The sequence below is a fragment of the Mus pahari genome, chromosome 9 (genome assembly GCF_900095145.1).
Source record: "Mus pahari chromosome 9, PAHARI_EIJ_v1.1, whole genome shotgun sequence".
Lineage (NCBI taxonomy): Eukaryota > Metazoa > Chordata > Mammalia > Rodentia > Muridae > Mus > Mus pahari.
In genome coordinates this window covers 49,993,134-50,015,014 of record NC_034598.1, presented here as the reverse complement: position 1 = coordinate 50,015,014, position 21,881 = coordinate 49,993,134, and the positions used below count along the sequence as shown (strand labels likewise).

The 21,881-nt window shown below is 48.8% G+C and overlaps 1 protein-coding gene across 2 annotated transcripts in view; it reads right to left on the bottom strand.

Annotated features, from left to right (window-relative positions):
- Window positions 1–2,389: 2,389 nt before the first annotated feature.
- Os9 (OS9 endoplasmic reticulum lectin) overlaps window positions 2,390–21,881 on the bottom strand; it is a 28,548-nt gene continuing 9,056 nt past the window's right edge. The window contains exons 6-15 of one of the 2 annotated variants that reach the window (XM_021204707.2): window positions 6,838–7,048; window positions 6,644–6,745; window positions 6,381–6,475; window positions 6,169–6,223; window positions 5,585–5,670; window positions 5,079–5,375; window positions 4,634–4,823; window positions 3,648–3,812; window positions 3,367–3,479; window positions 2,390–3,120 (exon numbers count right to left, since the gene is read on the bottom strand). In XM_021204707.2, coding sequence (XP_021060366.1) covers window positions 2,995–3,120; window positions 3,367–3,479; window positions 3,648–3,812; window positions 4,634–4,823; window positions 5,079–5,375; window positions 5,585–5,670; window positions 6,169–6,223; window positions 6,381–6,475; window positions 6,644–6,745; window positions 6,838–7,048 — 1,440 coding nt within the window. In that variant the 3' untranslated portion in view covers window positions 2,390–2,994. The remainder of the gene's footprint in view (window positions 3,121–3,366; window positions 3,480–3,647; window positions 3,813–4,633; window positions 4,824–5,078; window positions 5,376–5,584; window positions 5,671–6,168; window positions 6,224–6,380; window positions 6,476–6,643; window positions 6,746–6,837; window positions 7,049–21,881) is intronic. The other variant, XM_021204710.2, reaches the window with a different exon arrangement.

Sequence of the window (21,881 nt, the reverse complement as noted above, 5' to 3'; positions counted from 1 at the left end):
TCTTAGTGTTGGGAGGACCCCTGTAAGTGCAGGGACCCTTGGGAAGAGGCTTTGATCGCTAGGCATCAAAGCTGGTGGAGGTGGGACATTAGGGACCGAAGGGGCAAAAGATTTCCTGACCATTCACAGGCCCAAAGGTCCACAAGGTCCAGGTGTTTGCTCACTTTTATTGTTGCAGGGTCACCTGCTCATGGTGGCCTGGGTCATAGTACCACAGCTTAGCATGTAGCCAGCCCTTCCTTTTGTGTGTAGAAGCTGTAAACATCAGGCCCGATAAAGGCACAGCCAGGGTGGTACTGCGTTAGTGGCTAGAGCAGGTTGGGTCCCCACCTGCTATCATCTACCCTGAGGAGTCAGTTGGCAGTACCGGCGGCGGCTTTGGATCGGGTTGGTTCTAAGTGTCGGTGTTCTCTAAAGTGTTCACTGTAGATGTGCCTGTGAGCTGACACGGTCTGGTCCCCTCTAGAAACAGGTCTCATCTGTTCTACAGAGCATCTGGCTGGGTAGCCACCTAGCACATCAGCACGGCCCAGGGAGCAGAGATGGAGAGGGACAAAGTGAGGAAGACCTGGCAGACCCCACTGCCTATTAGCTGAGACCTTGATTGCCCCCTACAGCATCGCCACCTTCCCTTATAGCAGAAGCTCATGCCCCTCCTCAGAAGCTCAGTGTGTTAGAATCTGGGGAGGAAGCAAGGACCCTGGACGGGACAGAGTCGCTTGTCAGGGGATCCACAGGCCAGTGAAAAAGGGTCAGGATTGTCCGCAAACTCTGCCATCAACTGATTTACTTCAATGGGTGACATTAGCTTTGTGGGGAATGACAAGAGTTCAAGCCCCCTAGACTGGGGCAGAGGAGGGGTGGGTGGCCCTGGACAGGCACTGGCAAGCTGCTGCTCCTTCTGTGTCCACACAGCCCCTCCTCGGCCGCCATGCACCTCTCCACCCTCTTCTGGATGCCATCCCTCCCACCAGCAACACACACCTGCTGTTCTGTTCCTTTTGTTTGCCTTGGCATAGCTGAGGCTGACCGACCTCCATGGGAATTTTGCCAAAAGTCAAATGAGAGGAAAAAGGGATGTATTGTTGAAAGTTCAGGTTGACCCAGTGAAGCCAGGTTTCTGTTTTCTGACCGCCTTGAGGCACTGACTACAAATCCGCTGCTGCAGCCTCGTCCTCTGTCGGTCTGAGGGTGTCTCCTGTAACTTGGCAGCAGCTTTTGGGATCCTGGGGACTTGCCCTCCACATTTGCATCCTGCTCAGAGGTTGCTTTGTGAGCTGAGGAAGGACTGCCCCGCACCCCCCAGGCCAGAGCTTGCTCAGCATTAGGAGAGAAAGATGCTTTAGGGGTCCTCTGACGAAAGGGATGCTGATTTGATCCCAGTGCTCGCTCTGTCTTGGCTACTCTCAAGCCAGCGCTTAAGTTCCCACCCGGCTGAAGCGTCTATCCCCTTAAGAGATTCTCACGGCTGTGGAAGCCAGGACTTATCTGCATTTCAAAACAATTTAAGCAAGATGTGATATTGGCCCTCATCCACACTCAGCAACAAGAGCCAGCCCAGTGCGTTTCTGAAATAATCATTTCTCTCTTCTGGAGATGGCAGGGCATGTTGTCTTCAGTCCCTTTCCTGTGGTGAGCCCCTTTTGTCTCCAGCTGGGGGCCCAGAAGGAAAACTTTATCTTTATTGTCCTGAGGGTCCACTACCCTGGGAGAAGACAGAGGGGCAGTCAGGCCCCCCTGTCTCTGGAATACTGTGACAATGGCTTGTGGGCAACAGCCTGGTCATGACTGCAGGTGGAGTTATCCAGGGAATGGTGAATAATCTGGGGGAGGGGGATTAGCTGGCAGATGGAATCTGGAGTGTGCTGCAGGAAGGGAGATGCCACAGGTGAGTGTGGGAGGGTCTCTGTGGTACACAGTTTGGCTTTCAGGGTGTAAGGAAGGAGAGGATTAGGAAAGATTCGCTTCTGCCCAATTGAAGGGACTGGCTGGGCGCAACTCAGCAGTGCAGGGCTCACCTCACACGTGTGAGCCTGTGGGATAGGAACAGGTGATGAAGAGGAGGGACCAGAGATCTCCTGTAGCTTTGCCACAGCTTTTAGGGTCCTCTGAGACTGGGCTCCAAATCCACATCCTTTCAGAGCCTTGTAAGATGACTGAAGAACAGAGCAGAGGCTGTGACTCTCCCCCAGGCCTCTGCAGGCTGGTGCCTGGTCAGCTTACCCAGGGGAGACCAGCATCTCTCCATAGTGTGGAGCTTTGGTCAGCTGTCCTGGTTGCTTCCTGTGTACCCGAGGCACACTGAGACTCTCTGGGAAACGTTTAGCAAGCAGGATCAACACCCTGAGCTGCTCTGACCTGACTGTCTCCCCCCCCCNCCCCCCCCAGCCTGATGGTTTGACGGTCCAGGTCCAGTCTTTTATTTAGAAACCTGATTGCTGAAGAACGAGGGGGTGGCTTCATCTCCAACCCTTTTTGCTGGGATTGTGAGGTGATAGGAAAGGTCTCCCATCCCCTCAGTGACAAGAGATAGTCTGGGCTCAGAAGCACAGGTAACAGGGACAGCAGAGACAGGAAGTAGGGGTCCCAAGGGAGGGGCGACAGCTCCCCAACAGCAACAGGGAATGGAGGTAGGGTAGGGCGAGGTGGGGGTCAGGGATCTGCACAGCCCTGCTGTTTCTGCCACCACCACTCACAAGGTCTCATCAAGTCTCTGGGTAGAGTGGGGTTAAGTGCTAAGAAGTTGGGGGACAGGAAAAAGCTAAAGGGCAAAGGAGGGGAAGTGGAACCCATAGGCCTGGCTGAGGAGCTGCAACAGCTCTTCCTCATGGGTCCCCACACACCCTCATAGACCCTTGGGGGCTGTGCCCCTGAAGTCCAGTGCTGGGCTCCAATCTGCCCTTCTGCCTCCAGGGCCCCAGAATGGGGTGTAAGGAGGCAGAGCTGGCCAGTCAGGAAGATGCAGGAATCCTTAGAAGGCATGGCAGGGTGGCCTCAGAAGTCAAATTCATCCAGGTCTCCTGTGTCCTCACCACCGGGAGAGCCCCACACCCGGCGGTAATTGCTCTCCAGCTCGCTCTGTCGCTGGCGCTCTTTATTGGCTTCTTCTGCTCCCTGCACCTGGGAGGAAAGAGGGGCTGAGCCAAGGGAAGCCCTGCGGTGGGATCCAGAGAGGTCCTGAGACCTAGGGAGGCAGGGACTAGGGGGATATTGCCTCCCAACGGATTCTCCCAAGCAGCCTCTGAGGCTTAGCCTCACCTCGGACAGGAGGATGGGGCTCTACAAACGTCGGCAGCCGATGGCTGGCATAACCCACCCTGACTTGAGCAGCACAGTGGAGCCTGGGATGTGGGTAGAATGTCTCACCAAGATATTGAAGAAAATCTCCTTAAGGTTTCTTGTGTCCTCATCAGTCAGCCAGCGTGTGTCCTCTTCCTTGCCTTCAGCCCCTGGTCGCACAATCTTGATCTCAATCTTGCCTGGCAGGAGCAATATGGGTAGTGAGGAGGGGAAGGCTGGGAGCTTTAGAGGGTCCCCTGCCCTCCAGGTCCCAAGGTGAGGTCTCCAGTCCGCCTTGACCCAGCCCTGCCACTCCTGTGGCAAGCCCTTCCGACAGACAGCTCTAAGCACCGCCCTTCAGGGCCCACCTTCCGCCGTGAGCCCCTCCCTCTCCAGCACTTCCGTCACCAGCCCCTCGATCTGTTTCAGCTGTGGGTTTTCCCGGTTCATCTCCAGGACAGTCAGGTCCCGATTGGGGCCTCCAGGACGGAGCTTGGTGACTCGGACCCGGACTCTGTGCTCAGGTTCCTCCTCTTAGAGGGGAAGACACAGGGAGACACAAAGCAGAGCCGTGACTCTAGGGTGAAGGGCTGTGAAGTGCTCTCTAAAAGCCATAGGCTGCTTTGGGTAGAAACTCTGTCTGCCATGCATGTGATTCAGGGTTCAAAAACATGCCCTTCCCCAAAGGCAGACCCACCCCCACCCCCACCCAGCCTTCCATCTTCTATAGGAAAACAGCTGTTTTCCAAAAGCCAGGTCGGGCCACCTGCACCTACAAAGGTGTTTTGCTTTAAGGAGCAGGTTGGGAAGCCACGGCTAGGTTTTCCTAGACTTAACAGCCTTTCAATGTTTACCAAAAAAACGTGGCTGGAAGGTCTGAGGCTGGAATGCCTTCTCTGTCCATTCCAGCAGAGTCCCATGAAATGAACTCGAGGAGACAGATGGAAGAAGGGATCACGGTGGTGTGCCCTGGCTGGTGGCCGGGCTTGCCTAGTCACACTGACAGCTGCAGAGAGGCCCCTGATACCTGCCCACCATGTCCGATATGGAAAACCCCAAACCATCTCCCTTTCCCCAATTCCAGCCCACAGGGAGGCAGGCACAGAGCCCCTTCTTAATGATGAACGTTTCAGCTTCTAGACTCATGCTTATTTAGTCTCTGCCTATGTGCCTGGCAGACCACCAGGCAGTGGGCATAGAGCAAGCCAGACCCCAGGCATGTTCTTCCAGAAGGCTGGCTGTAAGGTGTCCTGCAGAGAGGACACTGGAGGGAGGAGCTGACACTGCACAGTGATCCCGGGGGAGGGAGAGGAAGGCACACTCTCTGTGCCCTCCCTCTGGGGGCTGCTCTCACCTGTAGGGTGTGGTGATGGGGGAGGCTTTTGGGGGACAACTCTCCTTTTCTTGTATTTCTGCACAAGCTCTGGACTCTGGTTCTCCTGCAGCCTCTTGATGAGTTTGTCCAGAGTGGATGTTAGAGCCAATATCGCTTGCTCCCGCTCGGACTCCTTTCTCAGCCCTTCTGGGTCCAGTTCCTTCTCTGTCTGCAAGGCCCAAAGAAGGAGGCAGTTAGGGGTCTGGGGAAGAGAGATGGGGGCATGCTCTGTAAGAGAGCCAGCGAGATGGGGGCGTGGTCTATAGGAGAGCCAGCGAAATGGGGGCGTGGTCTATAGGAGAGCCAGTGAGATGGGGGCGTGGTCTATAGGAGAGCCAACTGTCTTCCTTTCTTTCACCTCCCCATTAATAACTCTCCTGTCCGGTGCTCATGCTCCGTGGCAGCCGCAGTAGGGGTTGCTCACCTCCTGGATGATGTTCTCCAGCTCCCGCTCCATGCCAGCCTTAACCTCCGAGCGGAGGCGCTCGCGGTCTGAGGGCAGCAGCATCCCCTCCAGCTCCTTCTCGAACTCTCCCAGGAGCTGCTGCTCCTCCTCGTCCTCTTCCTCCTCCTCTTCCTCCTCCTCCTCATCACCATCCTCCTCTTCCATAAGACCCGGGGGCTCACCACCCTTTCCCTTCGCCTTCGCCGCCTCTGCTTCCCTCTGCGGGGCCTCCGTGGTATCATCTCCAGGCTGCTCCCGCCTTAGGCTTGGCTTCCCCTGGGTTGGGAGTTGGGGAGATGTACAGTTTGAAGGAGTCCGCTGTAATATGTGGGAGGCAGGACGTGGTAGTGGGGGCCACAGGACGGGCAAGATGGGAGCCAGGGGCAGGGCTGGGCTCTACTGGCGCCAGTTTATTCCAGGTAAAGCTCTCTCTCCACGTGCGCACAGCGAGGAGGCGGGTCCCACGGCCCTGGGCAGGTCACTACCTTTTCTGCAGCTTTCAGCTCCTCGATCAGTCGAATCAAGTCTGCGGGACTCCGGATGAGTTTGACCTGCACGTTATTCTGAAAATCTGAGATGGGAAAAAGAGGAGGTGTGGGCATTTGGCATTTTAAATTGTCTCATGATGCCTGAGGTGAGGAGTGAGGGGTGAGGAAGCAGCAGAAGGCGACAAAACCCTGTAGGGGAGCTTGGTCCTCAGAAGGGGAGGGACAGTCATTCCCATTTATCCTCCCCCACAGCCCTCTAGCAAGTGGCTTCAGCCATGTTCTACAGGTGGGCAAACTGCCGTGGCAGGACAGAGGAGTGCAGGTCAGTGCCCTTTGACCTCCCTGAGTGGTCCTGATGATCATAAGGAAGCTAACAGTGGACGTGAGCTAGCTCACTAGGGCCAGGCAGATGGAAAGCTTAGAGGGAAAGCATCAGCGTGCAAGAGTCGATGTTCAGTTCTTGGCACCAGGAGACACAGGGAGGCGGGGAAGAGTGGACTTGATGTCCAGGCTCCCGACCTCTCCTGAGTAGTCAAGCTCTACCCCACCTAAGAGCTAAGGGAGACAGAGGGTTGACTGACCATTGGGAGGGTTTGGAGCTGGATCTGCTGCAGCCTCGTGGTTCAAGTCCCGTTCCTGATGAGGAGAAAGGGCAGACTCAGGAGTGAGGGCTCGCCTCTCTGCCTTTCACGCTCCTTTCATCCCGAGACAGACAGAGGCCACCTCATAGACCCTACCCATCCCAGGGCCTGAGTCCAGGCTCGTCGGGGCCCATGGAGAGGCCTGATCTCACCCCTGCCTGTGCCTCCTCTCTTGCTGCCACCTGCTCCTCTGGTTCCTGAAGCTTCCAGGGCTCGGATTCCTTCTCTTCCTTGGCTGGGCTGACATCTGGGGGACAGAGAACAGAGGAGAATTTGGGAGGGGGGAGAGGAGAAGGAAGCAAAGGTGGAAGACACACTCCCTCTTAAACTGCCACCCACAACTGTCGCACAGGACAGGAAGACGGGGAGGGAGGTGGTGTAGGTCAGCATCAGGCTGGCCAAGGCCGTGCCCCACCTTCTTTCTTTGGGGGTGCTCCAGCAGCCTTGCTCCCACGCCACACTTGGTGGTCTGTGTCCTGGACTTCCTCTGTGGTTTTCTCTTCACGCTGCTTTGACTCTACCAGAAAAACAAAGCACGCAGGCCAGGGCCCATCAACTCGTGCCCATCTGTCCCTGTCCCCACCCCTTCTCGCTGTCCTGAGCACTCACCAGCTTGCCTCTGGAGGTAGGCCATGTACTCGTCAGGTTGCAGAGCTGGGTGACAAAGAATGGCCTGTGGGGCAGCGCTGGCTGGTGGCCGGAGGAGAGGATGCGGACAGAGCCTCGACGTGCGAACTGTCAGTACGTAGGAGCAGGAGAAGGGTTCATCTACTCGGTCAATGTAGTCCCCAGATATGCCTGCACCCTCGTCACACAGGAACTGTGGCAGGGCAAGAAGGGAGGCTCAATTGTAAGAGCCACCAAAACACCTTTGGTGACACCAGGGGCACACTGTGCTGGACGCAGAACCATGATTGTGCACATGACATGCTACACAGATTCAATTATTTGGTTTCACAGAGACCCAGCAAGGAAGGCATTAGTGCCCCAGCTCGGTTGCTCAGGACAAGGAAACTTATCAAGCAATGCAGTTTAGACCCTCACTCAGGTGGCCAGCTGATAAGTGGCACAAACGGAAGATAAGTTAGGCAACTTCACTGTACGTCAGCAATCTGCCGTTCCATCAGTCCCTTGTCCTGTGTAAACATGGTGTGTTGGAGCTGCTGGGGTGGCTCAGAGGGTAAAGGTGCTTGCCACCAAGGCTGACGGCTTGGCCTTGACTCACAGTGCCCCACAAAGTGGACGGAGGGAACCCACTCTCAGTTGTCCTCTGACACTCACATGTGTGCTGTGGCTTGCGCTCTACCCAGCAGCACACACTAAGACTGGAGAGACACAGACACTAGCGTGGCCCCTGAGCAAGGACAGCATGCATTCATAAAGTCTTCCTTTTGTGTTTGAGCACACTGGGGCAAACCTATACCCCCTTCACTCAGGAGGCCAATGCCGGATAACTTCTGTAAGTTCAAGACCAGCCTGGGCTATGGTTTGAAAAAACTAATTAAACAAGTGAGCTTAGGTGTAGGAGGGCCACGTGGGCTATAACTATATTCTAATGCCAGGGAGGCTGACGTGGGAGAATCTGGGTTCAAGGCTAGCTTGGGTGACAGGGCAAGATCCTGTCACAAAAAGAAAGAAAGAAAGAAAGAAAGAAAGAAAGAAAGAAAGAAAGAAAGAAAGAAAGAAAGAAAGAAAACAAGAAAAGAAAACATTTACATTGTAATAATAAAAGTACAAATAACCAATTTTAAAATGTGGAAGAGCTAACCAGATACTGCTTTAGAGAAGAGTAGCCCTGACCCTGATCCTGTCTGGGAAGTGCCCGTCAGAACCACAGGAGATGACACTCCACCACACTCACTGCCAGGGCTACCTGAGGAAGGTGACACCATGCACTGGCCAGGATCCGGGAAACTGAAAAACCTCACAGACCACTGTGGGCTTGGAAAACAGAGCTGCTAGCTTGGAAAAAAGGTTAAACCTCAGAAGGTCAAACAGGGATATATGTGCGCGCCTGTGTATATGTGTGCACGTGTGTGTGTGTGTGTGTGTGTGTGTGTGTGTGTGAGAGAGAGAGAGAGAGAGAGAGAGAGTGTGTGTGTGTATATAAGTACAAGGGTGTATTGCATGTGCACTCGTGTGTATATGTGTGCACGCGTGTGAGTGTGTATGTGTACAAGAGTGTATGTGTGTGTGTGTGTGCACATGTGTATGTGTGCACATGTGTATGTGTGTGTGTGAGTGTGCATATGTGTGTGTCCGAGGACAGCCCGTGAGTCTTAGGGATTGAACACAGCATGTAGGACTTAGCAATAAGAACTGTTAACTATAGAGCTATCCCACAGCCCTGACTTTTTCAAACTTTTCTGAGGTTAGCATAACTTTATTAACAGAATGGTGGGGGACAACTGGAAAGTTAAAAGGTGGTGAGTAGGAAGGACTATTACAGGCCAGCACTGCTCATGAGTCCTGATGAGACAGACTGCTCGGCGGGTAAAGCACTTGCCATGAAAGGGCGAGCAAGCAACTAATTTGGAATCTCGAAGTCATGGCAGAACTCCCTCAGTAGGTTGGGAGGCGGAGACAGAATCCCTGGATGCCTGTGTGTCAGCTAGCCACAAATTCAAATCCCATTTCAAATGGGATGGATGGTGAGGACCAAGACCTGAAGTTGTCCTCCAACCTCCACACACAGCAAGGTAAGCGCACAGCCACATTCAAGTTAACAAACTGAGGTACACGCGCCTGTCCTCAGGGCACTGGGATGCTGAACTCAAAGCCAGCCTCGGCTATTCTGGGTCATTCTGGATCATGGGGATGTACATGGCTGTACTGGATAGTTTTGTGTCAACTTGACACAGCTGGAGTTATCACAGAGAAAGGCGCTTTAGTTGGGGAAATTCCTCCATGAGATCCAGCTGTGGGGCATTTTCTCAATTAGTGATCAAGGGGGAGAGGCCCCTTGTGGGTGGTGCCATTTCTGGGCTGGTAGTCTTGGATTCTATAGGAGAACAGGCTGAGCAAGCCAAGGGAAGCAGCCAGTAAAGAACATCCCTCCATGGCCTCTGCATCAGCTCCTGCTCCCTGACCTGCTTGAGTTCCAGTCCTGACTTCTTTCAGTGATGAACAGCAATGTGGAAATGTAAGCTGAATAAACCCTTTCCTCCCTTTCCTTTCTTGGTCATGATGTTTGTGCATGAATAGAAACCCTGACTGAGACAATGACCAAACTGACTGAGTCCCAGGAATGAAAAGTTCAATGTTGAAAACCTGTAAGTCGCATAATTTCAAACTAAAACGTTAATAATTAAACGTTATTAATACATTAAATGAAGAGGATATTAAAATGGCCAAATCTGCCACTGTGGTGGGAGTTTTACCCTTTGAAAATATTTGGCTAACTTGGCATGAAATTGAAAATGTGAATGATGGAATACAGTCCAACTCTTTGAGATGGGGGCTTGGGCCAGCGACTTGTCTAGCATGAGTTTGATCTCCAGCACTGGACAACAGCATTGTATTGTGTTGCTCTGTCTGGCCTTTCAAGTAGTAAAATTATAAGTGAACATTTAACCACATCCAGCATGGTGAGAAGGGAGAAGTCAGTAACTTGAGAAACGTCACTTTCAAATGCAAATATCACATTAAAAGAACATTAAGCCTGGGGCTGGAGAGATGGCTCAGTATTTAAAGAGCACAGACTGCTCTTCCAGAGGTCCTGAGTTCAATTCCCAGCAACCTCATGGTGGTTTAGAACCATCTGAAATAGGATCCTATGCCCTCTTCTGGTGTGTCTGAAGACAGCAACAGTGTACCAATGTATTCATATAAATGAAATAAATCAATCTTTAAAAAAAAAACAAAAACAAGCGGGGTGTGGTGGCACACGCCTTTAATCCCAGCACTNGGGAGGCAGAGGCAGGCGGATTTCTGAGTTCGAGGCCAGCCTGGTCTACAAAGTGAGTTCCAGGACAGCCAAGGTTACACAGAGAAACCCTGTCTCGAAAAACCAAAAAAAGAAACCAAAAAAACCAAAAACAAAACAAAAACAAAAATAGGAAGAAGAACAACAACGGAGGCAACACCTATGATCCCAGCACTCAGAGGGAGGAGGAAGATTAGGAGTTCATAGTCATCCCTAGCCTCATAACAGTTTAAACTAGCCCGAGCTAGCCTGAGCTACAGAGACCATCTGCCAAACAAACAGCAAACAGAAACCAAAATTCACCCAAATCCAGGGGACACAGCCACTGCGTGAATTATCTAGGAAGACTGGTCTCACCTAGCCCTGCCTGGCCACAGTCGTCTGAGTCACAAAGCATCCACTGTGTGTCCTGGGTCTCACCCTTCAGCAACAATATGTGTCACACTGAAGTGAATGTGTGTTCATCCACCTATTCCAACACTCAAGCTTGTGTTGTCTGGTTTGGCCTCAGAGTCAGAGAAATGTGTTTACAACGGGACATCGTTGGGTTCTTTGGTTCTTGTGGGTCCTCTGTGTGCAAGCCTGGACTTGGGCTGCACAAGGAGGGTTCCTGCTGAGCTGGCCTGGGAATTTACCAAAGTGGCCAACACAAGGGAAAGAGGAGGGGCACCGCCAGAAGTTCTCCAGGCTTTTGGGACAGAGTCTTTCCTTTGACCATTTACATGCAAACCTACAAGAAGGATCATGTAGACCTTGGGAGAACAAGCACCATTCAGCAAAGGACACCCATAAGTGTTACCAGGCAAAACCGGAGTCTACAGTGCCACAAGGCATGCTGTTGGTGGTGTTTGTTTAAAACAAGTCACAGGCAAGATTCCTGCCAGGAGGATTAACGCTCAGATTGAGCATGAGGAAGATCTAAGAGCCAGACAGCTTCCTGAGCAGGTAAAGAAAGATAAGAAAGAAAAAGGAGGCCAAAGAGGAAGACACTGTGGCACCAAGATGGGCCCAGAGTAGTTCCTGAGGACTGACAGGAAGTGGCCAGTTCCTTATTCCTGTGGCTTTCTGTGGGGAACCAACAACCTATACGGTAAAATCCAGGGAGACAACAGACCAAGACCTAAGCAGATGCAACAAAAAAGTCATTCACACAGCACAGAACTTGGACGGGTAAGAGCGATCAATCTCACGTGTCCTTGCCCCAGCACTGCGAGGCTAAGGTTACAAACAAGCAAACCCTCCCCGACCAAACCAAAGACAGCAAAAGTAAAACATGTTTACACGCACACTAAGACTCTACCGAAAATGTAAATGCTACACGTGCAAACTGGAGGGGAGCAACCAAATGGTCTGCGCAAAGCGAAAGCTTTTAGAGTAGGTTTGGGAGAGGGGGCTGGAAGTGAATGAGCCGTGAAGCATTCTGCTCAGGACGGCACAGGATTGGCTGGGAGCGCAGCCTCCGCTTAGCTCAAAGCCAGAGTCATTCAACCCTCAGTACCAAGGAGAAAGAGGGCTATGAGAATAGCCACCAGAATGGTCTCTAATACTTGAATGGACAAGTCACCAGGGAACCGGCAAAGGGAATCATGGTTAAAGTGTAAAGGTGCCAAGCTTGGTGGCACTCGCCTTTAACCAGCACATGGGAGGCAGAGGCAGGTGGATCTCTTTGAGTTCAAGGCCAGCCTGGTCTACAGTGTGAGTTCTAGGACAGCCAGGGCTATACAGAGAAACCCTGTCTCGAAAAGACAAATCAAAAAAGTGTAAAGGGGACAAGAGATTCTTGTTTGTTTGTTTTTAGACTGTCTCACAACATAGTCCTGGCTGTCCTGGAACTCTGTATTTAAGTCAGGCTGGCCTTGAACTCATGGTGATCTTCCTGCCTCTGCCGCCTCGGTGCTGAGCTGACTGACAAGAGAGTCTTAAAGACAAGTAACCTCACACATCTTACGAGAAATGCAAAATAAAGCCAAACATTCTTTATCTGATGCGTAGCCAATGATTAGCCAAATTCCTAAAGTTTAAAAATACAGCAGGCTGGCAGGCTGTCCAGAGACCAGCATCCTTCCATGTTGGGCGAAGAGTGGTTCCTGATATACACTCTGGCTGGACATACACTCTGCATGTACAAGAGGACCATTTGTGGTAGTGTTTCTATGTTAATGAAAGACTTAAGACAGCCCCCACACCCACCCACAGGACGGCTCAGATGCGAGGCTTCGGACATGGGACAGTAAAGTGGAATCTGTACAAGAGAGTTGGAGCTCTTTATGTACGGATTTGGAAAGAGCTCGCAGGTATATGCTCATAAGAAATGTGCTTAGAACCACATTTAACCGGCTTTGGGCTGTGGGCTAGAGCACTGGCTGCTCTTCCAGGGGACCTGAGTTCAATTCCCAGCATCCACATGGCAGGCATGTCACAACTGTCTGTAACTCCTGTTGCAGAGGATCTGACACCATCACACAGGCACACCTGCAGGCAAAACCCCAATGCACATGAAATGAAAAAATAAAAATTAAAAAAAAGAAAAAGGCTTTGTGCTGTGGACTGGCACATGGCCCAGTGGTGCAAGAAGACTTGAATTTGATTCCCAGAACCCACGCTGGAAGGAGCAAACAGATTTCCAAAAGCCCCCTGACTTCCACACTCTCACTGTGACACACACGTGTGTGCATAAACACACTCATGTGTGAACACTCACATACTCTCTAGTAAATAAAAAGGTTTTAAAAGATTTATTCATCTTTATTTTTCTGTATGTCTTACTACATTTGTGTCAGTATGCCATACGTGTGCCTTGTGCCTGTGGAGGCCAGAGAAGGGCGTCAGATCCCACTATAGATGGTCCTGAGCCACCAAGGGGGTGCTGGGAGTTGAACTCAGGACCTCTGGAAGAACAGTGACCACTGAGCCATTTCTCCAGTCCCCAGAATTTCTTACCAAGGTGATGGTGGTGTAGGCCTTTAATCCCAGCACTTGGGAGGCAGAGGCAGGCAGATCTCTGTGAACTGGATGTAAGTCTGGTCTACAGAGTGAGTTCTAGGACAGCCAAGACTACACAAAGAAACCCTGTCTTGAAAAATGAAACAAAAGAAAAGAGGAAAAAGAAAAAGAAAACAAATATTTATGTTCCAAAGAATAAAAAGAAGGGGTGGTGGAAAACTCAGACTGGGGAAATGGTTCTACAGGAGAATAGGGCCATTGGCCTGCAGTAGCAGCAAAGCAGAAGCAGTGAAAGAGAGAGATACAGAGACAGAGACAGACAGACGGACAGACAGACAAAGTGAGAGGGGGAGAGAGAGGAGAGAGACAGATGGATAGAGAGGGAAGGAGGGAGGATGGGACGGAGGGAGGGATGGATGGAGGGAGAGACAGAGAGAGGTAGGACTCCTTGAACTCTGTCCTCTGACGACCACACATATACACACACTAAATTAACCAATTAATTAGTTTTCAAAAAATTAGGCATGTTCCTTGAGAGTTTATGAAGTTAATGTATGCTGATGCCAAAACAAAATAATGATGATACAAGAAAATTGAAGACCAATTTACTTATGGAAAATTGCATAAAAGTCAATTAAAATATTAGGGTACTGAACAGGCATCTGCTAAAATACATCATGGCATCAGACTAAACTTCTGCATACAGAAAGTAATCAGAAGGGTGGAGAGAAGTGGCTGGAGAGACGGCCCAGTGGTGAGGCTAAGAACATGTATTAAATAAAAAGAGAAAAAAAAAAAGAGCATGTATTGACTTGCAGAGGACCAGAGTTCAATTCCCAGCACCCACCTAAGTAGCTTAAAACTGCTTCTAGGGGCTGGTGAGATGGCTCAGTGGGTAAGAGCACCCGACTGCTCTTCCAAAGGTGCAGAGTTCAAATCCCAGCAACCACATGGTGGCTCACAACCATCCTTAATGAGATCTGACTTCCTCTTCTGGAGTGTCTGAAGACAGCTACAGTGTACTTACAATATAATAAATAAATCTTTAAAAAAAACAAAACAAAAAAAAAACCCCAAAAAAACTGCTTCTAACTCCAGCTCCAAAGGATGCCCCTAACCTCAGGCGTATGCACATAACAGATATATATGCACACGTTGATGTAAATAAATAATATTTTTTAAGAGTGAAGAGTCCAGAGAGAGGGCTCACCCCACTTGAGACTTGCACCACGTCTGAAGCTCTGAGTTCAACCCTGGGGATCCACAGAGTAGCAGGGGAGAGCTCACTCTCACAGGCTGTCCTCTGGTCTCTAGTCCTGGGCCACACACAGAAATACAGTCTGCACACACACAGTAAATAAGATGTACTAAGGGACACACACACAGAAATACAGTCTGCACACACACAGTAAATAAGNCACACACAGTAAATAAGATGTACTAAGGGACACACACACAGAAATACAGTCTGCACACACACAGTAAATAAGATGTAATAAGGGATGCAAAGACAAGTCCTCAGAATAGGAGAAAACGTTTGCAAACTTGTCGAGGAACTAATACCCAGAACATGCAGGGAACTCACACAACTCGACAGCAAAAACCAGACAGCTTGGTTAAACTTGAGCAATAAATCTAGCAGCATTTCAGAACTAGAAAAGAAGAAGAAACAACAGATCAAATTAACTATTCCGCAAAGATACACGATGGCAGGAAGTGCTTTTTTAAATGTTCGTCATCTCTAGTTATCAGGAAACGCAAACTGAAACCACAGTGAGGTATCACTTCACTCAGGATGTGGCGGTTTTAACAAAAGGAACAGACACCAATGGCCGGCAAGGCTGTGCAGAGCAGGGATCCCGCACACTGTTGGTGGGATGTGAATTACTGCAGCCATTACGGAAAGAAGTGAGGAGAGTCCTCAACAAACCAAAGCTAAGGCCGTCATGTGACTGACAGAGATGCGCCGACATGGATTGTTGGTGTACCACAGGGCAGATGGCTTGCCCAGCATGCAAAGCCCCTGAGGACCACATACACAGGGCGTGGTGGTTCCTGCTTGCAATCCAACACTTGGGAGGTAAACACAAGAGAATTCAGGTGAGGTCATCCTCAGCTACACAGTAACTTTGAGGCCAGCATGGGCTACATGAGACCTGCCTCAAATAAGTAAATAAACAAACAGGAGAGAGAAAGCATGCTAAAGACACACTGCAGTACAGTCATGACAGCCGAGATAGGGGCACAGTCTAAATGTTTATCAACTGATATGTGAACAACAATGTCTGTGGCAAGGGGCTGGGGAGATAGCGCAACTGTGGGGATAGAACATTTGTAAAAGTGTTCACACACACACACACACACACACACACACACACAGTTTGCTGGCTAGTCTGTCTAGCTGAATTGGTGACCTCCAGGTTCAATGAGACCCAGTCTCAAAAAATAAGGCAAGATGGCTTCACGGGTTAAGGGGCCTGTTGCCAAGCCTGACAGCCTGAGTTCCAGCCCAGGACTCCAACAGAGGAAGGTGAGAACTGACTCCTGCATGTGGTCCCGACTTCCACATGCACACTGTGGCAGAGAACCTGGGTTCGCTTCCCACAGCCTACATGATGGCTAACAGCCATATGTAACTCCAGTTCCAGGAGAACTGATGGCCTCCTCTGGTCTACAGGCACACAGGCACACAGACACACAGACACATGCAAGCCAAATCTCATATACATAAAAAATAAATAAACTTTTAAAAAGTGATGCAGAGTTACAGAATAAGACACCCAACATGGACCTCTGACCTCTAAAAATACATGCAATCAACACACGCACACACACACAAGAAATGTATATAACACACACATATAATGTGGCTTAAGTGTATAACAGAATGCTAACTTGCCATAAATGGATAGAATCTTGTGGCTTATAGTATTGTGGATGGACCCAAGTCATTCTTCTAAGTAAAACAAGGAAACCCAGACACAGAAAGACAGGCACCTCAACCAACACTATAAGAGGATCTTATAGAGGTGAGGATATTAGAGTGGCTATCAGGGGCAGGGAGAGAAGCTGAGTAACTGACACTACTTTATAGTCAGGAGAGCTAAGGCATGTGGTCCTACTGTGCAACAGGTATCAAAGATAGGGTTCTTTTCTTAGAGACAGGGTTCACTGTGCAGCCTTGACTGACATGGAACTCACCATGTAGACCAGGCTGGCCTCGAACTCACCATGTAGACTGGGCTAGCCAAGAACTAATAAGACGAGCTGGAGAGATGGCTCAGTGGTTAGGAGCACTGACTGCTCTTCCAGAGGACCTGGAATCTGTAACTCTGGTCCTAGCAGATTACATCTTCTAGTTTCCACACTCGGACACCAGGCATGAACATTGTATGCACATATAAATGCAGGCAAAACACTTATATGTATCATACAAAAATAAACACATCTGAAAAAGAATTCATGGAGGCCCGCCTGCTTCTTAAAGGTTTATGCACAGCAAACAAAAACAAAAACAAACAACCACAAATGGGGCAGAGTCAGCTTACAGAAGCGGAGCCCATTGTTACTAGCTAACCCTGACAGAGGAAGAGCGATATTCACTGTATATATATGGGACTCAGGAGCCACAACAAGAAAGCTTGACAACAATCAATAATGCAACGAATGGACAGCTATCAAAAGATAAGGTCCCAATGCCAATAAACATGAGAAAACATCAACCTCACCAGCCTCAGAGGAAAATAAAACTACATCCAGGTTCCACCTGACCCTACCCGGATGGTGGCCATAGAAAAGCAAGTGACACTGCCTACCACAAGGATATGGACAGGAGACCCTGCCGGCACTCCTAGTGTGGATGCAGGTGGTCGCTGCGGAAGTCAGGACAGAAGCTGCTCTAACACCCAAAAACAGCCGGGTGGGGTGGCGCACACCTTAAACCCCAGTACTCACAAGGCAGAGACATGCAGATCTACGTGAGTTTGGGGTCAGCTTGGTCTACATGGTGAGCTCTGGGCCACAATAGCTAAGTTGTGGAAAAAGCCAAGGTATCCAAAAAACCAGAGGTATACATAAAGAAAAGGCGGTTTATACATGTCTTAGTCAGGGTTTCTATTCCTGCACAAACATCATGACCAAAAAGCAGTTAGGGAGGAAAGGGTTTATTCAGCTTACTCTTCCACATTGCTGTTCATCACTAAAGGAAGTTGGAACTGGAACTCAAGCAGGTCAGAAAGCAGGAGCTGATGCCATGGAGGTCATGGAGGGATGTTCTTTACTGGCTTGCTTCTTGGTCATGATGTTTGTGCAGGAAACTGACTAAGACAAATTGGTACCAGCATAGTGGGGTATTCCTGTGACAACCTGACCATGTTTTGGGGAGGACTGTGGAAGGACTTTGGAACTTTGGGCTAGAAGATCCATTCGGTGTTAAGAGCTCTGTCAATGTTGTGTAGGAGCTTGGAAGATAATGTTGAGAACAGTGCAGAAGATGGAGGCCTGGCTTGTGAAATTTCAGAGAGAAGATTAAAGACTCTTATCAGGGCCATTGCTATTTTGATTATAAAGATTCTGTGGTTCTGGTTAGCTGGGGCTGAAGAATCAGCTGTGATTAACAAGATACCAGAACTACTAAAGCAAAAACTTTGCATTACTGGGACTATTGATGCTGGTTATCTGGAGCTAAGAAATTAGCGGTGATTAAGAAGAGACCAGTATCATTGAGGTGACATCTTCTGGGAAGTGTTTTCTGAGAGCACAGAGGCTGTGTTCCAGAGATAGCCAAGGTTGTACCTCCTGCTGCATCTGGACTTGGTAATGTGTAAGAGTCACCCAGGTGGTACTGGTTTTGAAGGCATGAAGGGGTCATGCAGAGCAGCTGAGGCTCGGCACTGTGAGAGGTCATGGAAGGCCATTGTTGAAGGTGCAGCCTCAGTTGCAATTGATGGCCCAGGACTGAAGGGGTCATGCAGTGTTTTAGAGATGCCAGGACCATGAATGACCACCAAGAACAGCGGCAGCAGTGGAGTACAGGCATCTTGAGCCTAGAGGAAAAGCTGTGTGCTACAAAGGACAGGGCTGGAGAAGTGACCCAAGCCCTTGGAGGAGCCCAGAACATCGTGAGTTGGATCCCAGACGTTGGACAGTTGGAGTTTAATTTTTGCTTTTGATTGTGACTGTGCCCTGATATTTTTCCCTCTTGAAGGAAGAAAATATTTTAGTGGATCCCAGAGTTAAGAGACTTCTAATTGTAAAAAGACTTTGGATTTTAAAAGATATAGGATATTTTAAAAGGATTGAACTTTTAATATGTAAAGACTGTGAGACTTTTAAAGTTGTTTAGATCTTGGGATGAATAAGAAACTAAGGGTTGAGGCTTACTAGTGATGTGTTTGTTTGTCAAGTTGACAAGGGGTCAATTGTACCAGCTAGTTTTGTGTCAACTTGACACAGGCTGGAGTTATCACAGAGAAAGGAGCTTTAGTTGGAAATGCCTCCATGAGATCCAGCTGTAAGGCATTTTCTCAATTAGTGATCAAGGGGGATGGCCCATTGTGGGTGGTGCCATCTCTGGGCTGGTAGTCTTGGTTCTATAAGAGAGCAGGCTGAGCAAGCCAGGGAAAGCAAGCCAGTAAAGAACATCCCTCCATGGCCTCTGCATCAGCTCCTGCTCCCTGACCTGCTTGAGTTCCAGTCCTGACTTTCTTTGGTGATGAACAGCAGGATGGAAGTGTAAGCTGAATAAACCCTTTCCTCCCCAACTTGCTTCTTGGTCATGATGTTTGTGCAGGAATAGAAACCCTAAGACAATACACATACAATCGAATTACATTTTCAGCTATAAAAGAGCAAAGTTATGCTGTGTCAGAGTCACTGTCCTGGTGCTGTGAAGAGAACCAAGATAAAGGCAACTTTATAAAAGAAAGCACAGCTGGGCATGGTGGTGCACACCTTTAATCCCAGCACTCAGGAGGCAGAGGCAGGNGGATTTCTGAGTTCCAGGCCAGCCTGGTCTACAAAGTGAGTTCCAGGACAGTCAGGGCTACACAGAGAAACCCTGTCTTGAAAAACCAAAAAAAAAAAAAAAGCACTTAGTTGGAGACTGGCGCCTGGTGTGGGCTTTTGAACCCTGGCAGCTCACCCTGACTTCCTCCAACAAGGCCACACCTCCAAACCTTTTAATCCTTTCAGATGGTTCCACTCCCTGCTGACTAAACATTCAAATATAGGAGCTGTTGGGGGCCACTGTTTTTCAAACCACGGCATGGACGTTTATAGGAAAATGTATTTAACAGATAGTAATCACCTTAAATAAATTAAATCACTATCAAAAATGACAAAACCTCATTTTTCTCATATTTGTGGATCTTAGATTTTATACAGACCCATGAGCTCACATATATGTATACACAACACACGTATGTAGGGGTGAAACTCTACAGGGGGTGGTGGAAGGAGGCAGGAGGAGGAAGTTGGTGAATATGTTTAAAGTACATTACTCACTTACAATAATGTCTGTGTGAAACCCACCATGGGCAATGAATGTATGTCAATTTAAAAACACTATTAAAAAATAAAACAGAGGGGCTGGTGAGATGGCTCAGCGGGTAAGAGCACCGACTGCTCTTCTAAAGGTCTGGAGTTCAAATCCCAGCAACCATATGGTGGCTCACAACCATCTGTAACAAGATCTGATGCCCTCTTCTGGAGTGTCTGAAGTCAGCTACAGTGTACTTACATATAATAAATAAATAAATCTTAAAAAAAAAAATGTAGAAGGAGTTTGACAACATTAAGTAAAAAAATAAATAAATAAATAAATAAATAAATAAATAAATAAATAAATAAAACAGAGAGCGCTGGAGAGCTGGCCCAGCGGGGAAGGGGGCTTGCTGCTCTTCCACAGGACTTGAGTTCTGTTCCCAGCTCCCACACAGACAGCTCAAGGAGACCTAGAGCTCTAGGAGGAATCTAATGCTTCTGACCTCTGACCTCTGAGTGCACCCCCCCACACACACGCACACACATGTGTGCACATGCACACACTTAAAAATAATACAAATAAATGCCTTTTAAAAATGAAAAACAGAAAAATAATGGCTTAAAGAAGGAATTTTGAATGTTTCACCATAAAGAAATGATAAATGTTTGAGGAGCTAGATACATTTTTCATGATTTAAACATCATACGGTATGTGTATCTTGAAACATCACATGGTAACCATAAGTGTGTGCAATTTTATGTCTGTCTGTCTATCTCTTGAAACAGAGTCTCTCTGTGTAGCTTTGGCTGTCCTGGACCTCAGTGTAGACCAGGCTGGCCTTGAACTCACAGAGATCCACCTGCCTCTGCCTCCTCAGTGCTGGGATTAAAGATGTGCACTACCACACCTGGCCCTATATATATATATATATATATATATATATATATATATATATACATCATTATGAGGTATATTACTATAGAAATATAATGAATAAACAAAGAACTTTAGAATATAACTCAACTCACTATATAAATCAATCAAAGATGAAGAAACAAAACAAGAAGCACGTGATCATGTTAATGACCATAGGAGACAGATGTGGAAAACCCCACATCACTTATCACACAGCATGGACAGCCAAGGACACAGCATGGAATGTCACTCTCCTGATGAATGGTGCTTAAAACCAAAACCACCACAGCAAAAAAGCCACTGGAAAACACACTCAGAACGAAACGCCCCTTAAAGCAGCACAGGGCTGCACGGCTCAGCAGTTATCAGCACCAGTTGTTTTTGCAGAGGACATGGGTTTTGTTCTGGCACCCGTGTGGCAGCTCACAGCCGTTTGTAAGTCCAGTTCTAGGGGATCCAATACCCTTTTCTTACTGGGCATGCACGTAGTACACATACACACATGTGAAATACTCACACACATAAAATAAAGCAAGTATATCTATCTATTTATGAGTGCACTAGCTGTCTTGAGACACACCAGAAGAGGTGAGCCATCTCTCCAGCCCACATCTACCTAATAAAGTCAGAAAAGGGCTGGGTACAGCAGCCTTCCTTTACAATCCCCACCCTGGGGAGGCAGATCTCTGGACCTCGGGCTTTGGCCAGCCTAATTGATGGGCTCCAGGTTCAGTGTGAGAACCTGTCTCAGAGATAAAGGCCTGCAGTGATAGTGGAAGAAACCTAACTTCAACCTCCTGCCTCTACACGCTTGCATACACATCCAGACATGCAAATGCATACATACAACACACACACACAAATCTACAAGAGTGTTAAATCAGGAATAAGTCAAGGGTGCCCACCAGCAACATCTCTATTACTTCAGAGTCTTAAAAAAAAAAAAAAAAGAAATGTGTAAGGGTTAATAATCCCAGGCTGGGTGTTGTAGCACGTCTTTAATCCCAGCACTTGGGAGGCAGAGCCAGATGAATCATAAACTCGGGGCTAGACTGGTCTACAGAGTGAGTTCCAGGACAGCCAAGGCTACACAAAGAAAACTGTCTCAAAAAAGAAAGGGATGGGCTGGACAGACGGCTCAGTGGTTAGGAGCACTGGCTGTTCTTGCAGAGACCCAGGTTTGATTCACAGCACCCACATGGCAGTTTAAAGCCTGCATTTCCAGGGCCCCGACACCCTCATTCAGGAAAAAACACTCATACACACAAAGAGAGAGAGAGAGAAAACTAATACTTGTTAGGGACAGCTCAGTGGGTGTGGTGGTTTGAATAAGAACGGATCTCTAGGGGGGGCTGGAGAGGTGGCTCAGCGGGTAAGAGCACTGAC